The sequence below is a fragment of the Saccopteryx bilineata genome, chromosome 3, assembly GCF_036850765.1.
Source record: "Saccopteryx bilineata isolate mSacBil1 chromosome 3, mSacBil1_pri_phased_curated, whole genome shotgun sequence".
Taxonomy (NCBI): Eukaryota; Metazoa; Chordata; class Mammalia; order Chiroptera; family Emballonuridae; genus Saccopteryx; species Saccopteryx bilineata.
The window spans coordinates 149,477,364-149,501,502 of record NC_089492.1 but is presented as its reverse complement, the minus strand read 5'-3'; the positions used below and the strand labels follow the sequence as shown (position 1 = coordinate 149,501,502).

General features: G+C 40.4%; 1 protein-coding gene across 2 annotated transcripts in view; it reads left to right on the top strand.

Moving 5' to 3' along the window:
• The window catches only part of ANAPC1 (anaphase promoting complex subunit 1), a 103,013-nt gene that overhangs the window by 22,661 nt on the left and 56,213 nt on the right, over positions 1-24,139 (top strand). For both annotated transcript variants that reach the window (XM_066267710.1, XM_066267709.1), the window contains exons 12-24: positions 1,614-1,704; positions 1,796-1,861; positions 2,857-2,991; positions 6,198-6,338; positions 7,780-7,840; positions 11,087-11,274; positions 14,479-14,553; positions 15,632-15,900; positions 17,126-17,217; positions 18,257-18,405; positions 21,997-22,075; positions 22,808-22,844; positions 22,936-23,006. In XM_066267710.1, the coding sequence (XP_066123807.1) occupies positions 1,614-1,704; positions 1,796-1,861; positions 2,857-2,991; positions 6,198-6,338; positions 7,780-7,840; positions 11,087-11,274; positions 14,479-14,553; positions 15,632-15,900; positions 17,126-17,217; positions 18,257-18,405; positions 21,997-22,075; positions 22,808-22,844; positions 22,936-23,006 (1,454 nt within the window). The remainder of the gene's footprint in view (positions 1-1,613; positions 1,705-1,795; positions 1,862-2,856; positions 2,992-6,197; positions 6,339-7,779; positions 7,841-11,086; positions 11,275-14,478; positions 14,554-15,631; positions 15,901-17,125; positions 17,218-18,256; positions 18,406-21,996; positions 22,076-22,807; positions 22,845-22,935; positions 23,007-24,139) is intronic.

The window sequence follows — 24,139 nt, the reverse complement described above, 5'->3', positions numbered from 1 at the left end:
AATTTCTTTTTTCTTGGGTAGATGCTTAGGAGTGGAATGGTTGGGTCAAATGATAAATTCATCTTTAACCTTTTAAGAAATTGCTAGACTATTTTACATTCCCATCAGTCAACGTTGAGAGTTTCAGTTTCTTTCTTTTTGATAAGATTGAATGTTGTTAGTCTCTGGTTGCAGCCATTTCAGTGGGTGTGAAGTGGTTTTAATTTGCATTTTCTAATGACTTCTGTTGTTGAGCATCTTCTTATGTACTTATTAGCCATTTATCTTTTTTTTTTTTTTTTTTTTTTTTTTTTTTTTTTTTTTTTTTACAGAGAGAAAATCAGAGAGAGGGATAGATAGGGACAGACCAACAGGAATGGAGAGAGATAAGAAGCATCAATCATTAGTTTTTCGTTGTGGCACCTTAGTTGTTCATTGATTGCTTTCTCATATGTGCCTTGACAGCGGGCCTTCAGCAAACTGAGTAACCCCTTGCTGGAGCCAGCGACCTTGGGTCCAAGCTGGTGAGCTTTGCTCAAACCAGATGAGCCCGTGTTCAAGCTGGCGACCTCGGGGTCTCGAACCTGAGTCCTCTACATTCCAGTCTGACGCTTTATCCACTGCGCCACCACCTGGTCAGGCGCCATTTATCTTTTTAAGTGAAATACGTATTCATGTCTTTTGCCCATTTATCATTTTATTTTGAAATTATAAATCACAGGGAGTTGCAGAATAGTAGAGTGGTCCTGTGTACCGTGCAGTCTTTCTGTCGCAGAGGTGATCAGAACTAGAAAGTTGACCAGTGCAGTCAATTCACAGACCTTCCACAGTTTTCATCAGTTTTACATGGACATGTATTTGTGTATGTGTGGATTTGTGTAGGCATCACAATCAAGGGACAGAACTTTTTTTTTTTTTTTTTTTTACAGGGACAGAGAGAGAGTCAGAGAGAGGGATAGACAGGGACAGACAGACAGGAACTGAGAGAGATGAGAAGCATCAATCATTAGTTTTTCATTGCAACACCTTAGTTGTTTATTGATTGCTTTCTCATATGTGCCTTGACCGCGGGCCTTCAGCAGACTGAGCAACCCCTTGCTGGAGCCAGCGACCTTGGGCTCAAGCTGGTGAGCTTTTGCCCAAGCCAGATGAGCTCACGCTCAAGCTGGCGACTTCGGGGTCTCGAACCTGGGTCCTTTGCATCCTTGTTCAACACTCTATCCACTGCGCCACCACCTAGTCAGGCTAGGGACAGAACTTCTTTATCATCTCACAGACCTCCCTTGTGCTTTTCCTTTGCAGTCACATACACCAGTGGTTTTCATCTGCTGGTTCAGTCTGCGGACTGGTTCTCGTCAGGGTTCTTAGCGCCTTCACGGACCCTGCGGACGGGTGACTGAGAACCACTGACAGGCACCACATATACCTGTCCCCATTTCTCACCCATGACAACCACTTATCTGGTCTCCAGCGCTATAATTTTATAGTTTGAATATGTTGTATAAATGGAATCATACGTATATAAGCTTTTAAGGTGGGCTTTTTGCCAGTCAGCATAGTAGTAACCTTGAGATCAGTGCAGATTGTTGCATGTGCTAATACTTTTTAAAAAATATTTTTATTTTACTCTTTAGCTGTGTAAAGTTTCAAGAGAGTAATGATAAGACCCAGCTCATCTTTGGGTCTATCACCAACATACAGGCAAAGGATGCAGCGCCAGTAGAGGTAAATATAGGTACTTTCCTTGAGAAGTTGAAAATCATTATGCTTTGTAATTTGCACAGATTGTAAAGTGAAATTTGTGTCTTTTTTTTAGAAGATAAACACAATGTTGGTCCTGGAAAGCAGTGGTAACCTGGTGCTGTACACAGGGGTGGTTCGGGTGAGTAGGAAGTTGCTTTCTTGTGCTTCTATAGGACTGTTTCCTTAGATATGATTTTCTGATGTTTCTTTAGTTTGCTTTTTAATGTTTGTTACCTCTGTAGAATTTGGCAGAAGATTTTTCTAAGAGTTGAAACTGAAGTCTCCAGTTTAGGTTGGTCCTAAGTCGGAGGTCTGGGACTCAACTGCCATTAGATGGATTGACACTGGGAACCTGGCATAGCTCGGCAATCATTAATGTGGATAGGTAGATTATTTTTAGAAAAAAGTTTAGCTGAAATTTTATAGAAGTGTAGTTTTGAAATTGATCTATGGATAGCTTTATTAAGTCTAAAAGTTTTTGTAAAGTTTCATTATACTAAATGTGTAATATGTATGTTGGATCTTTTATCATTTGTGAAATTTACATATGAGTAATGTAAATTTTACAAATTTAGGTGGTAAAATTTAAACACATATATTCAGTTTGAAGAATAATGAAGTGAACATTCATATACGCTTGACCTAGGGTAAGAAGTAGGGTGCTGCCAGTGTCGTATTATCTCCGGGGGGTTCTTTCCTGGCTGGATTTAATTTCTTGAGCATCACTCTGCCTCATGTTTTTAGCCCTTTGCAAATCTCTTTCTGGAGATTTAGTTAACAAGTTTGCTACTTATAGTCTCTTGACAGATTAGTGTCCTGGCTATCTTTACTACCAATAAGGTAAAAAATGCATAGGATTTGGAACATTCCCTTGTTTTCCTGAGGGGGGGAAAATTCAGTAATGAAGAGGAGTCAGATCAAGAGAAATTATACTGAGATATTTGTAGTTGGATGGTGGAATCTGATACATCACTAATATTTTAATTCTCTTTGTTTTTTAGTTGTGTTTGGTGAGCATAAAATTTGAAATGTCAAAAGTAATATATGCTTACATGCCATACATAGCATTTTATTTCAGAGTATGGTACATTGAAGCCAATATTTTTATTTTTCCTCATTTTTTATTGCTTGAAGGTGGGAAAGGTTTTTATTCCTGGACTGCCAGCCCCTTCCCTGACAATGTCCAGTGTGATGCCTCGGCCGAGCACGCCGCTTGACAGCATTAGCACTCCCATGCCTCTGAGCAAACTACTTGGGTCCTTGGATGAGGTGAGGAAGAAATTAGGTGTTGTTGAAAATGAATAATGTTTAAAGAAGTTAGTCCTTTCCACGTTTATTTTTTTTCTGAGAATTGGAAATGTAGCAAATACTTGTAGAATATGAATGTTTTAGGCACACATGGTTGTGTAAATGTGCACTGCCCTCCCATGTGCTGTGTGAAGTGTTTTGGAAGGAAATCAGGACGAGACCGAGACGTTCTTTGCCAGCTGGGGATCCCACCAGTTTTCACTTGGATGGAGCAGTTGTAGTGTCTGCATAAGAAATTATATTTAAGGTAGACAATTATGACTTAAGGATGATGAACAAAATGTCCCGTGGGAGAGATACTGATGGGAAGATACATCCTGTTGGGTCGATGCTGCAGAACCAAAGTTCATCGTGGAGAGGCCTGTCTGACTGGGTCGGACTGTGAGGCTAAGTGGGATGCCTGTAGGTCGGAAGGGGCATTAAGAGGACTCATAGGAGACAGGCGTGGAGGCAGGAGAGGGCAGACACGTGAGCATGTTCACATCTCCATCTCCTGGTGCAGAAGCTAAGACTCAACATGGTGCGGAATGAACGGATGGACGCTTACGAATGTACAAGAGGTCTGCTGAGCAGGACAGGCATGTTGGGAATGTCAGGATACCTGTTTGTGTTTTCTGTATGCCAGGCACTGTTCTAAGTGTTATGGATGTATTATTCGTTTAATCCCTTAAAACAGTTTTATTGGAGAGATTCTGATCCCTGCTTTACAAATAGGTACCTAGAGATACGTACAAGGAAGTTCCTTGCCTAGAGTCCTGTAACTAGTAAGTGGTTGAGCTGGATTTTCTCTCTTACTGACATGCTCTTAGAAGAGGGCTGCAAAGATGGTTTTTATTCTGAATGTAATCACCAGAGCAGTACAGGTTACAGGTTTTTGAGTGTTAGAATCTATATTTTAGGTAAGTTTATCTTGGGGTTGACGATAGACCAGTTAGATCCCAAGAGGTGGTGTCTGTGTTCATTTAAGAGGTGCAAAGAGAGCCTGAGCTAGGGCAGTCCATTGGAAAGGAGGGGAGTGATGTGTGAGGCCTGGAGAGGTGGAAAGAGAGCATTTATCAGCTGGTTGGATTTGTGCTGTCCTGGGGGAGGTATTGCGGAGCGAGGCTGTGTTCTTTGAGCAAGCTGGGTGGGTCCCCAAGTGCACCAAGGAAGAAGTCTGGAGAAAAGCAATCTGCATTTGAGACATCTGAGTGCAGAGGTTTAGGGCAGTTCAAAGTGAAGGTTGGTGCTGACACTGTTGGATAAGTCTAGTCCGTAGATATTAATTTTTAAACATGTGCAGTGTTGAGCTGTTTCCTTCTATGTATATATATATATGATTTTTGTTTGATTTGAGAGAGAAAGGGGGAGAGGAATGAGAAGCATCAATTTGTAGTAGTTGCTTCTTGTATGTGCCTGAACCGGGTAAGCCCTGGTTTTCAAATCGACAACCTCAGCATTCCAGGTCAGTGCTCTATCCACTGCGCCACCACAGGCAGGCGAGCTGTTTCCTTTTAAGCCAGACACTTGCAGAACCCTTGGAAGGGGAGCTGTAGAAATATCAGAGTTTCATGTGAGTTGGGAGAATTTCTATTATAACATAAAATGGTTCCCAGCATTCTTGGAACTCCCTAAAGCTAGAAATGGTTAGTGTGTCTTTATGGTAGCCATCAGATCACAGCCTAATTTAACACACTGGCTGCTGGCTTTTCCACTTCTCTGGGGGATTGCAGCTAGACATGGATGTAGGACCAGTGGAGCTCAGTTTTGGGGCAACTGTTGGGGTAGAAACTGGAATATCATAAATACATCTTATTCTGGATTGGCTCTTATTGTTGACAAGATAGTCACTTAGAAATTTCCTGTAAATTGAATTATAGTAATACAAGAAGGGTGGTGGTCAGGACTAGAATAAAATAGGAAGCATCTCCTGACCAGGCAGTGGCACAGTGGGTAAAATGTAGGACTGGGACATGGAGGACCCAGGTTTGAAATCCCGAGGTTGTTAGTTTGAGCGCGGCTCATTCGGCTTGGGTGTGGGCTCACCAGCTTGAGTGCGGGGTTGTTGACTTGAGTGTGGGATCATAGACATGACCCCATGGTTGCTGTCTTGAGCCCAAAGGTCACTGACTTGAAGCCCAAGATTGCTGGCTTGAGGAAGGGGTTAATCGCTCTGCTGTAGCTCCCCCCCCTGCCCCCCGGGTCAAGACACATAAGAGAAAGCAATCATTGGACAACGAAGGTGCTACAATGAAGAATTGATGCTTCTCATCTCTCTCCCTTCCTGTCTGTCTGTCCCTCTCTGTTCCTCTTTCTGATTCTCTCTCTGTCTCTGTCAAAAAAAAAAAAAAAAAAAGGAAGCATCTTCACATAATTAGTAACTAAGAGCATTCTGCCCCCTTTTAATTGAATGTATTGGGGTGACCCTAGTTAACATAATTATATGGGTTTCAGGTGCTCAAATCCACAACACATCTCTGTACACTGTATTATGTGTTCACCCTCCACCCCAGTCAAGTTTTCATCCGTCACCATTTATCTTCCCCCACAACCCCCCAAGCAATCACCACGTTGTTTGTATCCATGAGTTCTTTTTCTTGTTTTGATCCTTTTGTGCTCAATCCCTTTGTGTGTGTCCCCCCCCCCCCCCCCCATGTCAGCCTGCTCTTCCTGTATGCTGTCTCTGTTTTGCTTGTTAGTTCATTTTGGTTCATTAGATTCCACATATGAGTGAAACCATATGGTACTTATCTTTCTCTGACTGGCTTGAACTAAGATCATTTAAAAGTTTTGTTTGCACATCTACAGTTGAGGGAAAAAATGATGTTCTCTATTTTCAGAATATTTTGCCTGTGAGGGAAGCATCACTGAGTAACTCTCTCAGGTCTTGCTTTCTCTTTGCTCGTCCTTCCTCTGACATCGTGGTTTCTCCTGCCGTGTCAGCTTGACCGTGCTCGCATTGCAGCTGTCTCTAGTCCTGTGTGACTGCCACAGTCTGCTGCCTTCTCTTCCGGGGCCCCGCCTTCCTGGCACACTCAGTCTAGCCATATTTCTTGTCATTGTGCCTAGCAGAATGATTGTAAGTTATTAGGGACAGGTGTTAGACTACATGCAAAAGGAATGAAGTTTCTTTCTCCTTCATGTCTCAAAGAATACTTCATATGTGCTTTCTTTATGACTTTTTATAGGTTGTTATGTTGTCACCAGTTCCAGAACTAAGGGATTCTTCAAAACTCCATGATTCTCTTTATAATGAGGATTGCATTTTCCAACAGCTTGGAACTTACATTCATTCTATAAGAGACCCTGTCTGTAACAGAGTGACTCTAGTAAGTATATTTATATTTAATTAGGTAGATTAAGTGGCTAAGAGATATGGCTGTTGTGTCAAGTTTGTTAGAAGGCAGAATATTATTGAAGATAGAAAGCAAGTATTCTTTATGATTAAAATATTTTGTAATGTTGTTTCTTTTCACTGTTTTACTTTGAAGTAAATCTACTTAACTTTTATTTTAACCCCTTTTTTACTGATTTATTTTTTGGGGGGGAGAGAGAAGAGAGAGAGAGAAAGAAAGAAACATTGATTTCTTTTTCCAATTATTTATGTAGTCATTGGTTGATTCTTGCATGTGCCCTGAACTGGGATCAAACTGGCAATCTGGGCGTGAGGGACAATGCTCTATCCAATTGAAATACGTACCTAGCCAGGGCAATCACACTTCCTAGTGTTTTTGTTTTTTTTTTTCCCTTTATTTTTTTAGGTGAGAGGAGGGGAGATAGTGAGGCAGACTCCCACATGAGCCCTGAACAGGATCCACCTGACAACCTCATCTGGGGCCAACGCTTGAGTATAGAGCTATTTTTAGCACCTGAGGCTGTTGTGCTCTGACCAGTTGCTATCCTCAGTGCCTGGTTCCACGCTTGAACCAGTCAAGCTGCTGGCTATGGGAGGGGAAGAGGAAGAGAAAGGGGAGAAGAAGTGGGAGAGAAGTAGATGATTGCTTCTCCTGTGTGCCCTGAAGAGGAATTGAACCCAGAATATCCATACGCTGGGCCGACACTTTATCCACTGAGCCTCTGGCCAGGGCCTTAAAAGTTTTTATATTATTAAAAATGTATTGAAAACAGCTTGTTCAATAAGTTGAATTTTGTAGTGATACGATTTTTGTTTTTTCTTTAAAAGCCTCCTTTTCTTGATGATGATGACAATTAGACACTTTCTTAGAAACGAGACTTTTTTGTGACAGTAAAAGAGAGACAGAAAGAGGGACAGACAGACAGGAAGGGAGAGAGATGAGAAGCATCAATTCTTCATTGCGGCTTCTTAGTTGTTCGTTGATTGCTTTCTCATATGTTCCTTGACCGGGCACATATGAGAAAGCAGTCACTTATAGCAGAGTGAGTGACTTCTTGCTCAAGCCAGCGACCTTGGGCTCACGCTGGTGAGCCCTGCTCAAACCAGATGAGCCCGCACTCAAGCCAGCGACCTTAGGGTTTCAAACCTGGGTCCTCTGTGTCCCAGTCTGACGCCCTATCCACTGTGCCACCTCCTGGTCAGGTTTTTTGTAAATGTTTTACAAATACACATGTTTACAGTTTCTGAAATTTAGAAGTATTCACTTCTGTTTGAAAAATGTTTATTGCCATTAATTTTATTGAACTTTGCTTTGACAGGAAAAACCTTGTAGTGCATCAGCTGTTTTTGAGCGTTTGAAGACTCAGGCACACACACATGTTGACTTGCTTTTGTTTCTTTCCGTTCTTTTCCAGGAGCTGAGTAATGGCTCTATGGTCAGGATCACTCTTCCTGAAATTGCCACGTCTGAATTAGGTATGATTGAGGAGCACACTTGAATTCTGTTGTTTTAGTTTGATGTATAAGATTTGGAGTTATTGCTGATTTGTGTTAGTAAGTGGAGTTTTAATTATTTGGCTGTTTTTGAAGCCACGGGATGGTGTGTTTTACTGTGTAAAGGAGCTGTAAAGAGCCAGGAGCACACTGCGATGAGCCCTCTGTGTGACGGAGGCTGGGCATAACTTGAAGGATGTGCTAGTTTTTTCTCTCTGACTTCTCATATCAAAGGTGCCATGCCAGTGGATAAAGCATTGACCTGGAAATGCTGAGGTTGCTGGTTTGAAACCCTGGGCTTGCCTGGTCAAGGCACATATGGGAGTTGATGCTTCCTGCTCCTCCTCCCTTCTCTCCCCCCCCCCCTTTCTAAAATGAATAAATAAAAAATAAAAAAAACAACGGAACTTTATATGGCCTGACCTGTGGTGGCGCAGTGGGATAAGGCGTCGACCTGGAACACTGAGGTTGCCGGTTCGAAACCCTGGGCTTGCCTGGTCAAGGCACATATGGGAGTTGATGCTTCCTGCTCCTCCCCTTTCTCTCTCTCTCTCTCTCTCTTTCTCTCTCCCCTCTCTCTAAAAATCAATAAATAAAATATTAAAAAAAAAAAAGGTGCCATGCATTGAGAAGACAACATATGAACATGCCCCTTGAAGAAAATATGAGAAACAAGGAAGCCTAAGCAACTAAAATAGTTTTTGGCATATTTGATGGTTTTAATCCTCAATCTCTCAATTGTGAGAGCAATTGAGACATGAACATAATTGCCTTAATTGGATAAAAATATCATAGTAAAGGTATAATCAGAAGTGTTTTAATAAAATTGGAATCTGAGTTATTTTTGAAATGCAGTTTGGAAAATACTAGGTGGAGAATATTTCTGAACATAGAATAATAAAACTAGAATTGAAAGGATTGGCCCACAAATATAAGTTAAATAATGCCTCTGTAATAGAAGAAAATGCATGACATCTCTTAGTTTCAAAATCTAACCACCAAAGCAAAGCCCTGACAAATTGTGTGATTTCTGGAATATGGTGAGTAGGCCAGAATGGCTTTTCCATTGTAGGAAATTCCTTTCATTGGTGTGATAAATGATATTCTAAGTTGGTGTAGAGATAACTTTGCTTTTTAGAAAGGTATTTAGCCAGTAATCACAAAGCCACATTCCTAGAAATACAAACCTAAACAAAATATATAGAAACCAATAGCAGATTAAATAAAGTAAAAAAAAAAACAAACCCAAAATTAAATCCTGCTCTCCTGCAGCCAAATAGAAGTTACATAGTTCATGCACACAAACTTTATACGTTTTTTTTTTTTTAATTATAATTTTATTTTTTTAATGGGGCAACATCAATAAATCAGGTTACATATATTCAAAGATCAACAAGTCCAGGTTATCTTGTCTTTCAATTATGTTGCATACCCATCACCCAAAGTCAGATTGTCCTCTGTCACCTTCTATCTAGTTTTCTTTGTGCCCCTCCCCCTCCCCCTTTCCCTCTCCCTTTCCCCCCTCCCCCCGTAACCACCACATTCTTATCAATGTCTCTTAGTTTCACTTTTATGTCCCACCTACGTATGGAATAATGCAGTTCCTGTTTTTTTCTGATTTACTTATTTCACTTCGTATAATGTTATCAAGATCCCACCATTTTGCTGTAAATGATCCGATGTCATCATTTCTTATGGCTGAGTAATATTCCATAGTGTATATGTGCCACATCTTCTTTATCCAGTCGTCTATTGACGGGCTTTTTGGTTGTTTCCATGTCCTGGCCACTGTGAACAATGCTGCAATGAACATGGGGCTGCATGTGTCTTTACGTTTTTTATAAAATGCTCCTTAGTTGCTCTGGCTGGATCGCTCAATTGGTTAGAGCTCTGTACTGAAGCACAGAGGGTTCCGGTTTGACCCTCGGTCAGGGTACATACAGGAGCAGATCAATGTTCCTGTCTCTCTCTGTCCCTTCCTCTCTCTCTCTCAAATCAATATAAAAAAAAAGTGCTCCTCAGTCCCTCAGGCAGTACCTGTTTACATTTGTTTTGGATTCAGCCATGACCGATTTGGTTATTTTTTTTCTTACTCTTTAAAGATGTTATTTATCTTTTTTAAAAAATTCAATTTAGAGAGGGGGGAGAGAGAGAGAAGGGAGAGAGAGAGAGAGAGAGGGAGAGAGAGAGAGAGAGAGAGAGAGAGGAAGGGGGAGGAGCAGGAAGCATCAACTCCCATATGTGCCTTGACCAGGCAATCCCAGGGTTTCAAACCAGCGACCTCAGCGTTCCAGGTCAATGTTTTATCTATTGGGCCACCACAAGTCAGGTGGTTATTTTGTTTTTTAACATTTATTTCATTTGATTTCAACCTTTGTATGTACACACATGCAGCAAATTGATGAGAAAAAGGATATGCAGCTGAGGATGGGCCCGGCAACAGTGTCAGTGTGGAGGGAGAAGAATCCTCTGAAGAGACTTTAGGAGGATGCATGCACATTGCTGTTTGAGGCCATATACTACTAAAAGCAGGCCCAGACTCTTCACAGCAGCAGCCCATGCCACTTGGAGGGGTCACTGAGTGATGGTGCAGCACTGTAACGGACACTCACACTACACTGAGTCTTTAAGAGAAACGTGGTCTTGAAGGGCCTGTTTAAGACAGAGCATGGAAAGCACCTTAGACGCTGACTGCTGTTCAGTCATTCCGCTGTAAAGCTGGTTAACAGCAATGTTCACTGTGGAGGACATCTCTTGTGCTAGTTAAGGAGGCATGCATTGACTGTTAGAAATGTACTGAAGTATTAAAGCGATATTTCATATGAATTTGTTCATGCAGGGATTGTGCTTTGATAGAATGATCTTAAATTTATTGCCAAAATTAGGAATGTTTGACACTGAAATGGTATTAATAATTACTGGGGTAGTGGATGTCAATCACTTCTGTCCCAGCTTAAGTGGGCTATTTGGCTGCCTTATTTCTGACCTGAAATTGATGACTGAAAAGCTGCCCTGAGACCTCTTGCAAACACTGTGGACTTCAGTAGTTCAGTTAGGTTTCCAGTGATGGGTTAGGTAATGTGGCATCCTATTGGCTTTCTAATGATAGTTCTCTTTTCACAGTAATTGAGCTCTATGTAGGAGTAGTATATAGTTTAAAAATTTGCATATTAAAAAGGGAAGAGAAATGCATAGAAACATACTAAAATGAATCTTTATTTTTAACAGTACAAACATGTTTGCAAGCAGTTAAGTTTATCCTGCCAAAAGAAATAGCTGTTCAGATGCTTGTCAAGTGGTACAGTGTCCACAGTGCTCCAGGTGGACCCAGCTATCACTCAGAGTGGAATTTATTTGTGACTTGTCTTTTGAACATGATGGGTTATAACACAGACCGTTTAGCATGGACAAGAAATGTAAGTACATCCACTTGTTTCTCTTCCTTATTTTCTTATCAGTGTAATGTTTACATAAATAGTAATATAACCTTCAGTGTATACAGTAGATTGGTTTTCTAATTAGGTGTACCTTATTCAACAAAATGGATATATTATATCTATATTGGATATACCGATTATATTTATATGGATATATTATGTCTATACTTACAATAGATATAATATCTGTATATCTATATTGATTCAAAAATTATTTTGTATTTAATAAGGTTTTACTGCATTTTGATAATGTGGCAAAGCATGTTTAACTATTTTTCATTTCATCTTTGTAAAATGACTATAGTTAATGCTAGGATTAGTAGTCATAATCCTGGTTTTATTGATGAAGAAACTGAATCACAAAGAAATCACAGGCTGGGGATTTGCTCAGAACTGGGCCTGGATTGTGTCTCCTGACTCATGGCCCTGTTCCTTTCTGAAGCCTGGACTCTCTTCTCACACAGATTGCTTGGTCTCTGAGAAGGAAGGTTTGGTCTGAGGGGGACTGAAAGTGCGATAGCTTAAGTGTCTATTTTGTTAATGGTGGAAAGCCATGTCCCTTGTCTCCACCCCAAGACTTGCCGAGAAAGCCCTTCCCAGCTGCTTACAAAGTCAGCAGGGAGTTTCTTCACCTTGATTTCCTCTGTGCTCTGGGAACCATGCCCAGGACAGCCTTTCCTGGCCACCTTTGTCTAGGTAGCTCATCTGTCCCTGTCTGTACGTTTTAGATTTGTGCTTGCAAATCCATTTAAAAATCATTTGTTTTTCATTATTGTGAAAGGATACATGCTCACTGAGGAAAATTTTCATAATGCAGGAATTCAGAAGAGGAAAATAATACTACACAGAGATGGCTACACTAAACTATCTTTGATTGCCTTTTAGATAAACATGGTATCAATGAAAACTTCCCATATTTTAAAAAATTCCTCAAATAGCCTGAGTGGTGGTGACACAGTGAATAGGCATTGGCCTGGGACACTGAGGTTCTATATTTGAAACCCCAAGGTCACTGGCTTGAGTGTGGACTCATCCAGCTTGAGTGCAGGATCATTGACATGATTCCAAGGTCACTGACTTGAGCCCAAGGTTGCTGGCCTGAGCAAGGGGTCATTGGCTTAGCTTGAGCCCTTCAGTCAAGACACATACAAGAAATAATCAGTGATCCTGACCAGGTGGTGGTGCAGTGGATAGAGCGTTGGACTGGGATGTGGAGGACCCAGGTTCGAGACCCCCAGGTCGCCAGTTTGAGTGCAGGCTCATCTGGTTTGAGCAAAGCTCACCAGCTTGGACTCAAGGTCGCTGGCTCGAGCAAGGAGTTACTCGGTCTGCTGTAGCCCCCGGTCAAGGCACATACGAGAAAGCAATCAATGAACAACTAAGGTGTTGCAACGAAAACCTAATGATTGATGCTTCTCATCTCTCTCTGTTCCTGTCTGTCTGTCCCTATCTGTCCCTTTCTCGGACTCTCTCTGTCTCTGTAAAAAAAAAAAAAAAAAAAATCATTGAATAAATATGATGCAACTATGAGTTGATGTTTCTCGTCTCTCTCACTAAATAAATAAATAAATAAAAAGTTCTTCCGATGCAACCCTTAGCTTCACTAACTTCATAAAAGGCTACAATGCAGTTTTATCACACCTAACCATTAGCTAATAATTGAACATTGTTGAATCTGCTTTTTTTTCTTATGAGTAACTTGCAAACATTGTTTTACACACAGATTTTTATACCTTCAGTCATTTCACAAGACGAACCTTCAGAGAGGGATTACTAGGTCAATGTTCAGAAAGGGTTTTCCAATCAATATTCTCACTAGCATCTTTTAAAAGTTACCATTTCACCACATGGATGATTGGTGGTGTGGTGAACCTTTGCCAACCTAGTGAGAAATTTTATTTCTGTGTAAGTAAATGGCAGGGGATTTCCCAAATTCTCATTGGTAATTTATGGCTTTTACTTGTCTTGCATAACACGTCCTTGCCTATGTTTCCGTCTCTTCTCAGCCCAGAAGCCAGAGTAATCATATTGGATGAAGTCATGCTCAGCACCCTCCAGGGTCTTCCCATTCTGCTCCTAGAGGCCTTCCCCCAGACAGGATAAGGTTATTTGACTGCTTCACAGGATAAAAGATCTTTTTTCTTGATCAGCTTTAAAAAATCGCTTTATTCAGTTTTAAAAATTTATTTTCATTTACATTTAGTTTTTATATAGAAGTCAACTTTTAGGGGAATGGGATTAATTCATAAATAAATATATGTATGCTTCTCATCTCTCTCTGTTCCTGTCTGTCTGTCCCTATCTGTCCCTCTATCTGAGTCTCTCTCTGTCCCTGTAAAAAAAAAAAATAAATAAATATATGTAAGTTTTATAGAGCATGAGAAAATAGCCATTGCCATTTTTAGAGTTATGGTTGAGGAGGTGGCCATGAGAAGGTCCAGAGGTGGCAAAGATTATGGCAGAAGGAATTAAGAGTGAACTTTCAGAAAATTGCTTTTACATAACTCTTTGTTAGGATAGGCTTACAGAAGTCCTCCAGTGATATAATGGCTCACATTCAATAAAAATATGTGTCCTGCTCGTATGATAATACTTAGCAGGTAAACAAGTCACACAGTTATTACGGACCCAGGCTGATAGAGAATGTACCATCTCCAACTTGAGGCTTCAAAGATGGCCTTAGGGTTGACTTCATCTAGTCAAGCTTAAGGTTAAAGTGCCTAGAGGTGCATTCATGGTTTGTATCTGTAAAGCGGGCCTGGTAGTGGTGATGACCACTTTCAGTGTTACATTGTCACAGGGCCACACCTCACTCTGAGGGTGGCAGGGATATGAAGCTTGGCTCTGAGTCCAGGAGGAGAACATGTGGCATATTTGGTTATGGTTCATGATCCTGTAAAGGAGGAGATGTGTGTTATCACAGAAGTCGAAATGGAAAGGAAGCTCCCATAGCAGTGCTTATGAGCCCAGGCACTGCGCTGCGTGCTTTACCTACATTATGTCATTGAATCTTCACAGTGGTCCCAGAAGAAGGATATTTGTCCTGTGTTTTTCCAGGCGAAAGAGTGAATTTTGATCACTCAGTTTCTGTAGTTGGTGGAACTGCTTTCTGAATCTTTTTAGTTGGTCAGTTGACAGTGACAAATTTATATGATTTGTCTTCTCTTTTGGATTATTCTCCAGTTTGACTTTGAAGGATCACTTTCCCCAGTAATTGCACCCAAAAAAGCAAGGCCTTCTGAGACGGGATCTGATGAGGTAATATCATTTCTTGCTAATATAAATTGACTTATAGATACTTTTGCTAGTCTCCCATTTCTGTTTTACTCAGACTTCTGATTTGTGTATATAGGCAGATACTATGTTTTTTTCAGAATTGAAGGTTTATGGCATCCCTTCATCAAGCAAATCTGTTGGTGCCATTTTCCCTGCAGCTTTGCTTACGTCATGTCTTTGTGCCACATTTTCATAAATCTTGCAGTATTTCAAACCTTTTCATTATTACTACATTTGTTACGGTGATCTATGATCAGTCATCTTTGATGTTACGATTGTAATTGTTTTGGGGCATCACAAAGTGTACCCATATAAGATGGTGAACTTAATTGATAAATAAATGTGTTCTGACTCCTCCAGTAAATGCCCATTCCTATTTCCTGTGTTTCCCTCCTCTCCTTGATTTCATGTTCCCTAAGACACAGCTAATACTCTAAGTGTTTAAGTGAAAGGAAGAGTCACACATTTACTCCTGGTAAAATGCTGTGAAGATGGTTGAAATGACAATAAAGGATTTAGAATATTATGGAAATTGCTTAGCTATTTTGATATTATTCCTATTTTCAGCATAGTGATTTTTTTTCATATTCTTGATCAACTTAATGTGAAATGGAACTGGAATTGCTTTAATTGAAATATTTTTAAATACATTACAAGGGGGTATACTTTAGAATTAATATCCTTGCCCTGGCTTGTTTGCTCAGTGGTAGAGCATTGCCCCAGTGTATTGATGTCCCAGGTTTGACTCCTGGTCAGGGTACACAAGAGAAGTGACCATCTGCTTCTCCACCCCTCTCCCTTCTCCTCCACAGCCATGGCTCGATTGATTTGAGTGTATTGGCTCTGGGTACTGATGATGGCTCTGTGGAGCCTCTGCCTTAGGCACTAAAAATAGCTTGGTTGCCAGCATGGCCTCAGATGGGCGGAACATCAGCCCCAGGCGGGGTTTGCCAGATGGATCCCAATCTAGAGGCATGCGGGAGTCTGCCTGTCTTGTCTCCCCTCCTTTCACTTGGAAAAGAAAAAAAGAGAGAAATTAATATCCTTTTCTTGTTCTTAGGATTGGGAATATTTACTGAATTCAGACTACCACCAGAAGGTTGAGTCTCACCTTTTGAATAGATCTTTATGTCTGAGTCCTTTGGAAGGTTCTCAGATGAAGGATGAAGACTTGTCACAGAATTTTAGTCTGGATTCTTCTACACTTCTCTTCTCTCATATACCTGCAATGTTTTTTGTTCTTCATCTTGTCTATGAGGAACTCAAGTTGAATACTCTGATGGGGGAAGGAATTCGTTCACTTGTTGACCTCCTCGTTCAGTTGGCAAGGTAAATATTTTCTGTAGAGTAGAAGCTACCAGGAGTGCTTAGGCAACTTGATCTTAGCCATGCATGTCATGGAGGAACCTTATAAATAAATTTCTGAATTTGACCTTAAAAACCCAGAATATTATTTATAAACCACAGAACTGTTTGAAGATACTGCCTAAGGAAGGGCCAGTGGATCATACTAGGGTTGCTAGTTTGTCTTAAGATCAGTGGAAAGTCACAAAAGTGTATTAAACCATGGGGGTGACCTGCTAAGCATTTCATGTTGACATGATGACAACACTGCATTTGCTGTTCTGTGATAATAAATCAAAGCATGCTTACAGTTCACAGAATCATAGTTTAGCTATGATCTCAAACAAGGTAGGGATCACAATCCTAATTTAGTGATGTATTTCTGTCTGGGTATTTCCACTAACATGACCCTTGGCTAGCTGTGTGTTGTGCTGTGTTGTCGCTTTCTGTGGTCATCAGTCTTTCAGTTTCGAGTGGATCCACAGTCAGAATGTTCTAATAATGCGCTTTGATGCTAGCTAGCCTTGTGAGCACCTTGTGTTTGGCTCTGAATTCTAAAGGTCATACTTAGGTGTTGTTTAAGCCTTGAGACCCTGGATGATAAGAAAAGTTGAATAAAAATGTCAATGTCTAAGTTAAGATTACAGCACATTTCTGTGGTCTTCCTTGAGATATTGAAATTGTTTTCTGACACTTGGAAGTTTTAATTGATGATTAGTTTCTCCTAGGATAAATCATTACTTTTGTAATGAAATTATTTCCAAACCCTAAACATGGGCTCTGTGAAATAAGTAACATTTGTGTAATGTTTTACATTTTATGAGTTAGTTTTGCATATCTTGTTTAATCTTGAAACCACACAGTGAGTTAGCTGCTGTTTCCTCATTATCTGGAGGAAAATATTGAGGCTCTGGAGATGATATGCTGAAGATCTCACAGCTAATAAGTAACAGAGGAGAAACTAGACCTTCGTGTTTTTACAGCAGTTTTACCCCCACAAAATAGGCCGAGCAAAAGGAGTTTGGGTCGCATTTATCATCTTAGGTATTAGAAAGTCCAGAATAAAATAGATTGTAGATTTGATTATCACTTTTCCCATAAGTAAGACTTTTAAGTTGAAAAGTTCAACTGATGAACCATTCTAACTTTGTGGGTGAAAAATGCTGTAATACCTTCCTTATTTCTATTTTGTATGTTCTTATTGTTTTAGGGACTTAAAATTGGAGCCTTACTTAGATCATTACTACAGAGATTACCCAATGCTTGTCAGAACTTCTGGACAGGTGTGCACAATTGATCAGGGTAAGCATTCATGTCATTAAGGATTTTGTGAACAGTGTAATGACATTTAGTCTCTGTGTCAGGTGGCAAGGTCTTTCTACCAGGCAGATTTTAGTTTGTTCTTGATTTCTAATTTGCGATAAACCATAACTTGCTCAGTGTGGGGAGAAATGTGTACCCATCCGTAAGGTTTTCAGTTGCAAAAGCTTAGAGAGCTTCTAGTGCCAAGGACACTGTGTCCAAGACCTCTGCTTGTCATTCAAGTTAATTATATTAAAACTTCAGTTTCTCGCCTGAACAGGCAGTTGTGCACTGGGATGCGGAGGACCCAGGTTTGAAACCCCTAGGTTGCCAGCTTGAGCATGGGCTCATCTGATTTGAGCAAGGCTCACCAGCTTGAGACCCAGGTTGCTATCTTGAGCAAGGGGTCACTCTGTCTGCTGTAACCCCCTGCCCCCCCGGGTCAAGGCACATCAGAAAGCAATCAATGAACAACTAAGAAGCCACAACAAAGAACTGATGCTTCTCTTCTCTCTCCCTTTCTGTCTGTCTGTCCCTATCTGTCCCCCCCCCTCTGTCTCTGTCAGAAAACAAAACAACAACAAAAAAAACTTCAGTTCCTCAGTTGTACTAGCCACATGTGAGTGCTCAGTAGTTGTGTGGTGCTAGCAGTTGCCATATAGGAACATGTTCATTACCACTGCGCTGTCTTTGAACCTGAGCTGAAGGGGTTGCGGCCTAGTTAGAACAGAGAGGAGTCCTGGCTGTCCCTTCTTTTTGGTCACCTTTTTGGTTAGGTCAGAAAATTTTAGTTAGTTTCTTTATATGCCTTGAGCACAAAAATTTGTCGAATTTCCATTTAGTGTGGGCTAAAATAGTTGTCATTTAAGTTCTACATATTATCATATAGCCAGTTTATTTATTATGGCAGAAAACATGGAAAAATCTTACTCTGATTGATCAATAGCATCTGTTATTTGAAAACATTTTTCCTTTAGAATAAAATAGCATTGTCTTAATGTTTTCTTGTATGTTTATAAACATTTATCTAATTTTAAAGGTCAGACAGGGTTTATGCATCATCCATCATTTTTTACTTCTGAGCCACCGAGTATTTACCAGTGGGTGAGTTCTTGTCTGAAGGGTGAAGGGATGCCATCTTATCCTTATCTCCCGGGCATCTGTGAAAGAAGCCGACTTGTCGTTTTGGTAGGTACTCATAGTATCACCTAACTTGTTTATTTTCTTCTTGTTATTTTAAAATATGATTTCAAAAATTACCATACAGTAAACTTAACTTTTTAAAAATTTTATATGCAGTTTTGTGAATTCTAACAAACGTGTAGATGTATGTAATCACCACAATAACTAGGATATAGAACAGACCTCCTCTCTCCCAACAAAAATTCCCATATGCTTTTGAGATTCATGCAAGTGTAGCCTGTATCAGCAGTTGTGAACACAGCTGCTATAGTCCAGGTTTTTGTGTGAACAGAAGTTTTCAGTTCTCTGGAGTAGATATGCAGAGGTGGGATTGATGGTCATATAGTAAGTATATATTTAGTTTTTTAAGAAATTAAACTTTTTTCAGAGTGACTGTACCATTTTACATACCCCCATCAATGTGTATTTCAGTTTCCTATAATTTTTGTGATTGTTTGGTATTGTCATGATTTTTATTTTTTGCCATTTTGATAGAAGTGTAGTGATTTCTCAGTTGGTTTTAATTTGCATTTTCTAATGACTAGTGATATTTTGAGCATTTAGATATGAGGTTTTGTCAGATATGTGGACTGCAAATATTCATGTCTCATCATTCTCTTAAAGTTTATTTTTCAAAGCAAAAATGTTTCAATTTTGATGAAGCCATTTTCTCCAGTTTTGCCTTTTATGGATAGTGCTTTTGGTGTCATGTCTAAGAATTCATTGTTTAACTTCAGAACACAGAGATTTCATCACTGTTTCCTTGTAGAAGTTTTGTATTTGTATGTCTTACATTTAGATCTACCGTATTTCCCCATGTATAAGATGCTCCCATGTATAAGATGCACCCTAATTTTGGGGCCCGAAATTTGTGAGGAAAAAAAGTATTATATAAAGTAATTGAACTCAAGTTTTATTCATCGTAAAATTCCTACAACTCCTCAGGCGGGAAATGCAAGTAAGCACCCAGTTTTCAGACCCCAAATTTTTCAGGGAGTGGGAAGAGCATCTTATATATGGGGAAATACGAACAGTACAATTCCTTTTGTTAATTAATTAATTAATTAATTTTTAAATATTTTTCTGAAGTTGGAAACGAGGCAGTCAGACTCCCGCGTGCGCCCGACCGGGATCCACCCGGCACACCCACCAGGGGGCGATGCTCTGCCCATCCAGGGCGTCACTCTGTTGGGACCAGAGCCACTTTAGTGCCTGAGGCAGAGGCCATGGAGCCATCCTCAGCGCCTGGGCCGTTTTGCTCCAATGGAGCCTTGGCTGTGGGAGGGCAAGAGAGACAGAGAGGAAGGAGAGGGGGAGGGGTGGAGAAGCAGATGGGCGCTTCTCCTGTGTGCCCTGGCTGGGAATCGAACCCGGGACTTCCGCACACCAGGCCAACGCTCTACCACTGAGCCAACCGGCCAGGGCCTGTTAATTTATTTTTAAGATGTGAGGTTTAGGTTGAGATTCTTATTCAGTTTGGATGTCCACGTCTTTTAACACACTTGTTGAAAAGATTATTGTTTCTTTGTTGCTGTTTTTACGATTTTGTTGAAAATTAGTTTGACCACATTCTTGTAGATCCATTTCTGGGCCTTTTAATGTGGTCCATTTATGTGTGTTGCTGTCCACAGTCTTGGTTACTGTAGCTTTTTCTTTTCTTTTTTTTTAAGTCAGAGGAAGGGTGACAGACTCTCACATGTGCCCTGACCAAGATCCACCTGGAAACTCCCTGTTGGGGCCCATGCTCTGCCTGTCTGGGGCCACTCTTGCAACTGAGCAGTTTTTAGTGCCTGAGGCTGGAGGCTCCATGGAGCCATCCTCAGCATCTTGGGCCAACTCACTCGAACCAATTGAGCCATGGCTGTAGGAGAGGAAGAGAGAGAGAGAGAGAGAGAGAGAGAGAGAAAGAGAAAGAAAAAGAAAGAAAAGAGAGAAGGGGGAGGGGGAGGGGGAGGGGATGAAGAAGTTTCTTCAGTGTGCCTTGAATGGGAATTGAACCTGGGACATACTGTAGCTTTAGATGTAAATCTTAAAATTGGTTAATGTGACTTCTTTCATTAACTTTCAATATTGTTTTAGATATTTTAGTTTCTTTGCTTTTTAATTTAAATTAGATAGCTAGCTTGTCTGAGGCTTCCCAAATCCTACTTGAATTATTCCCCCAGAAAAATACATCATTATTTATTGTTAAAAACTAGTTCATTTTGAATAGTTAATACATGTTCAAGGTCAAACCTTTAAGTATAACTGAAGGGCTTCTGGAAAGGTGAATTTTTTTAGCACCTGTCCCTTGGTCCCCTGCCCTGGAGCAGCCTGCTCACAGGTGTTTTATAGATTTTTCCAGAGACAGGGGCCTTTCCACTCTTGCAGGAGAACCATGTACTTTTGTCTCCTCTCCCACATTTCAGTGGACCCCATCCATTTTTCCTTTCCTCTGCCTCTTTGCTTCATGTTGAGGAAGGCTTCAGAACCCCTGAGGCACTGCCACAGACATGCAGAATAGTAATTCTGCTTTATTGTAAAAATGACAGTGCGATAACCTAACATATATATTATTTTAACTATTTTTTAAGTGTACAATTTAGTGAAATTAAATATATTCATAGTGCATTCAGAACAGTTTAATCCCAGAATGTTTGTATTTCTTGCAGCTTGTGTGGAAGCATTTAGGAAACCACCGAATCTATTGGTCTTGCCCAATGGGGTAGACCCAGTGTATATCTACCCTAAAAGGGAAGCCAGAGAATTATGGATATGCCAGAGTTCTTCAGCCTGTAACTTGAATTATATTAGTCACCTTACAGATGTTCACATTATAATTTTCCTTTGTTAGATATGATGTCAACTAGATTTAGGAATATACACTGCTCACAAAAATTAGGGGATATTTTATCACTCCATCTTCATTTTGAAATATCCCCTAATTTTTGTGAGCAGTATATCATTTGATATGCTTGTATTGACTTGAAATACAGAATTTTAAGATCCTCCAGCTCTGTACTTGAATTTCAGTAAAATCATGCTACTTATTTCTTTAAAAAAAAAGGATCCACTGTAGGTACAGATCTTGATGGCAGTAGGTATTCAAGTGAGAACCTTGAAGACTGAAGTAGGAGAAGGGTTAGGGTAGAGGGTCGAAGAGTCAGACCAAAATCAGAAATGACCCAAATGTCCATCATTCTTGAGTAGATGAACAAAGTTGGTACATCTGTATAATGCAATACTGCTCAGCAGCAGAAAGAAACAAACTCCTGACAGAAGAGGTTAATGTGGATGAATCTCAAAGGCATATTCACAAAATAGGGCACAGGAGTCCACACGTTTGTGGTTCCATTTACATGACAGTGTAGAAGAGGCAAACTTCAGGGAAAGAACACAGATGTCTCCAGGTTGGTGTAGGAGGAGCACATAGACCACAGAGGGCACTGGACCTTTCTGGGGTGGGGAAAGTATTCTGTATCATGCTTATGATAGTGGTCATGTGACTGTAATGTTTGTCAAAATGCACAGCTGTACACCTGAAGTGGATGAACTTTCCTATATGTTGTGATATCTCAGTCATTTAGAAAGTAACAAGCTAATTTTCTCGTTGTGCAGAGTATTGCGCTCTACATTCTTGGTGACGAAAGCTCTATTTCTGATGAATCCTCACACTATTTGTCAAGAATAACTCCAGGTAAGTCAGTGTAATGTTCAGCTTCCCAAACAAAATTTTATGAATGTTGATATCAGAATTGAAGTTAAAAAAATTAAAAATTTCCTGGCTGTGGCCAGTGGCTCAGTGGATAGAGCATTGGCTTGGTGCATGGATGTCCCAGCTTCAATTCCCAGTGAGGGCACAAAGGAGAAGTGACCATCTGCTTCTACTCCCTCTCCCCCTCATCTCCCTCTTCCCCTCCTACAGTCAGTGGCTCTGTTGGTTCGAGTGCAGGCTCTGGGTGCTAAAGATAGCTCCATTGGAGTGTGACAGCCTCAGGTGCTAAAAATAGCTTGGAACATGAGCATTGGCCCAGACGGAGGTTGCTGGGTAGATCCTAGTTGGGGCACATACGGGTATCTGCCTCACTATCTCCCCTCCTCTTACCAAATAAATAAATAAATAAATAAATTCCTTCATGTTTGCTTTAGAGACCAAATCTTGCCTTTTTTTAGAGGTTACAACCTATACTGTTCCACAACTGATTTTCAGAGATTACAATGACTTAAAATTTAACAAACTTGATATTTTCAGTACATAAGAAGGACTCTTTTAGCTTCAGAGAAATTAAACTTTTTTAGCCTGCTTATTTTATTATTTTCTAGGAGTTGTTTGTTAACAAAGTTTTATTTTCAGATTTCTTTTGCATGTTATGTATTTTCTTTACCAGGAAGACTTATCAAAATAAAGTTTCATTTTGTTACCTTGCAGCCCTCCAGAAGTCACAAGCAGAACAAGAGGAGAGCAGGTGACTTATATTCACATTGTGCTTTATATGAAAAATAAAGCATTATTAGTGTCACTCTTCTGTTTAATAACTGTGTTTTGTTTTCTCACAGGTTTAGTTTCAGACATTCTACTTCAGTTTCTAGTCTGGCTGAAAGATTAGTTGTCTGGATGGCCGATGTTGGTAAGGCTGTCCTTACTTTTTTATGTGCTTTTGAATTGCTAGTGAGGATCCCCTGCTTTCCCTGGACACTCGTTCCTCAGAAAGCCCAGCTTCCTCAGAGCAAGCTAGACCTGGAGGCATGAGGGGAGGGAACTCTCACTCTGTGAAAGGGTCCCATAGGTTTGAGATTATGGCCTGTTAAGCCACACTTTCTTCACTTCCTTTCCCTGACAGTCACAACTTTCATGTGACATCAGCGATGTCAGCCTTTTCTCTCTCAGCCTTGGAAGTGGAGAGCACTGATCACTGCACACCATACCTGAAGCCATGGTCAGTCTCAGATATCAGGAGCGAGTATTTCTGGCAAAACCTAAAAGTAATTGTAGAAACATGGCAGGTGTGCTCTGGAAGGGTGTAGGCCAGGTTTTAGGCATTGCGATGCAGATTCGTGGGTGGAGGGCGGAAGAAAGTTTTCTATGTTCTGATCCTCACCCTGTGCAAACTGAGTAAAGCACTTAACTATTTTTCACAAAAAATAAAGAATTACAAAAATCAAATTACTGATATGAAGATATAAATGGGGACGTTTCTGTGTTAGAAAGTAATACCCTAAGTGAATATTATGGAATGTTTCTGTATTCTTATACATTGTTCTAAATGACTTAGTTTTTTATTGTTCTTTTTTCTATGCCCCCTTGAAAATTATAATGTCATTAGTATTACTGATAGGAACCTATGCTGAAAAAATATTGGGTGAGTTCTAGCTATATGTAACATAATAATTTAATAGAAGTATTATTCTCTTTTTTTTATTATTTTATTTAGTGAGAGGCAGAGACAGACTCCACACGCACCCTGACCTGGATCCACCCAGCAAGCTCTTTAGGAGATGATTCTCTGCCCATCTGGGGCCCTTTCTCTGATGCAAATGGAGCCATTTTTTAGTGCCTGAGGCAGAGGCCCTGGGGCCATCCTCAGTGCTCTGGGGCCAACTTGCTCCAGTTGAGCCATGGCTGCAGGAAGGGAGAAGAGACAGAGAGAGAGAGAGAGAGAGAAGTGAGGGGAAGATGGGTTGAGAAGCAGATGAGCACTTCTCCTGTGTGCCCTGACTGGTAATTGAGCCCGGGACACCCACATGCCAGATGGATGCGCTA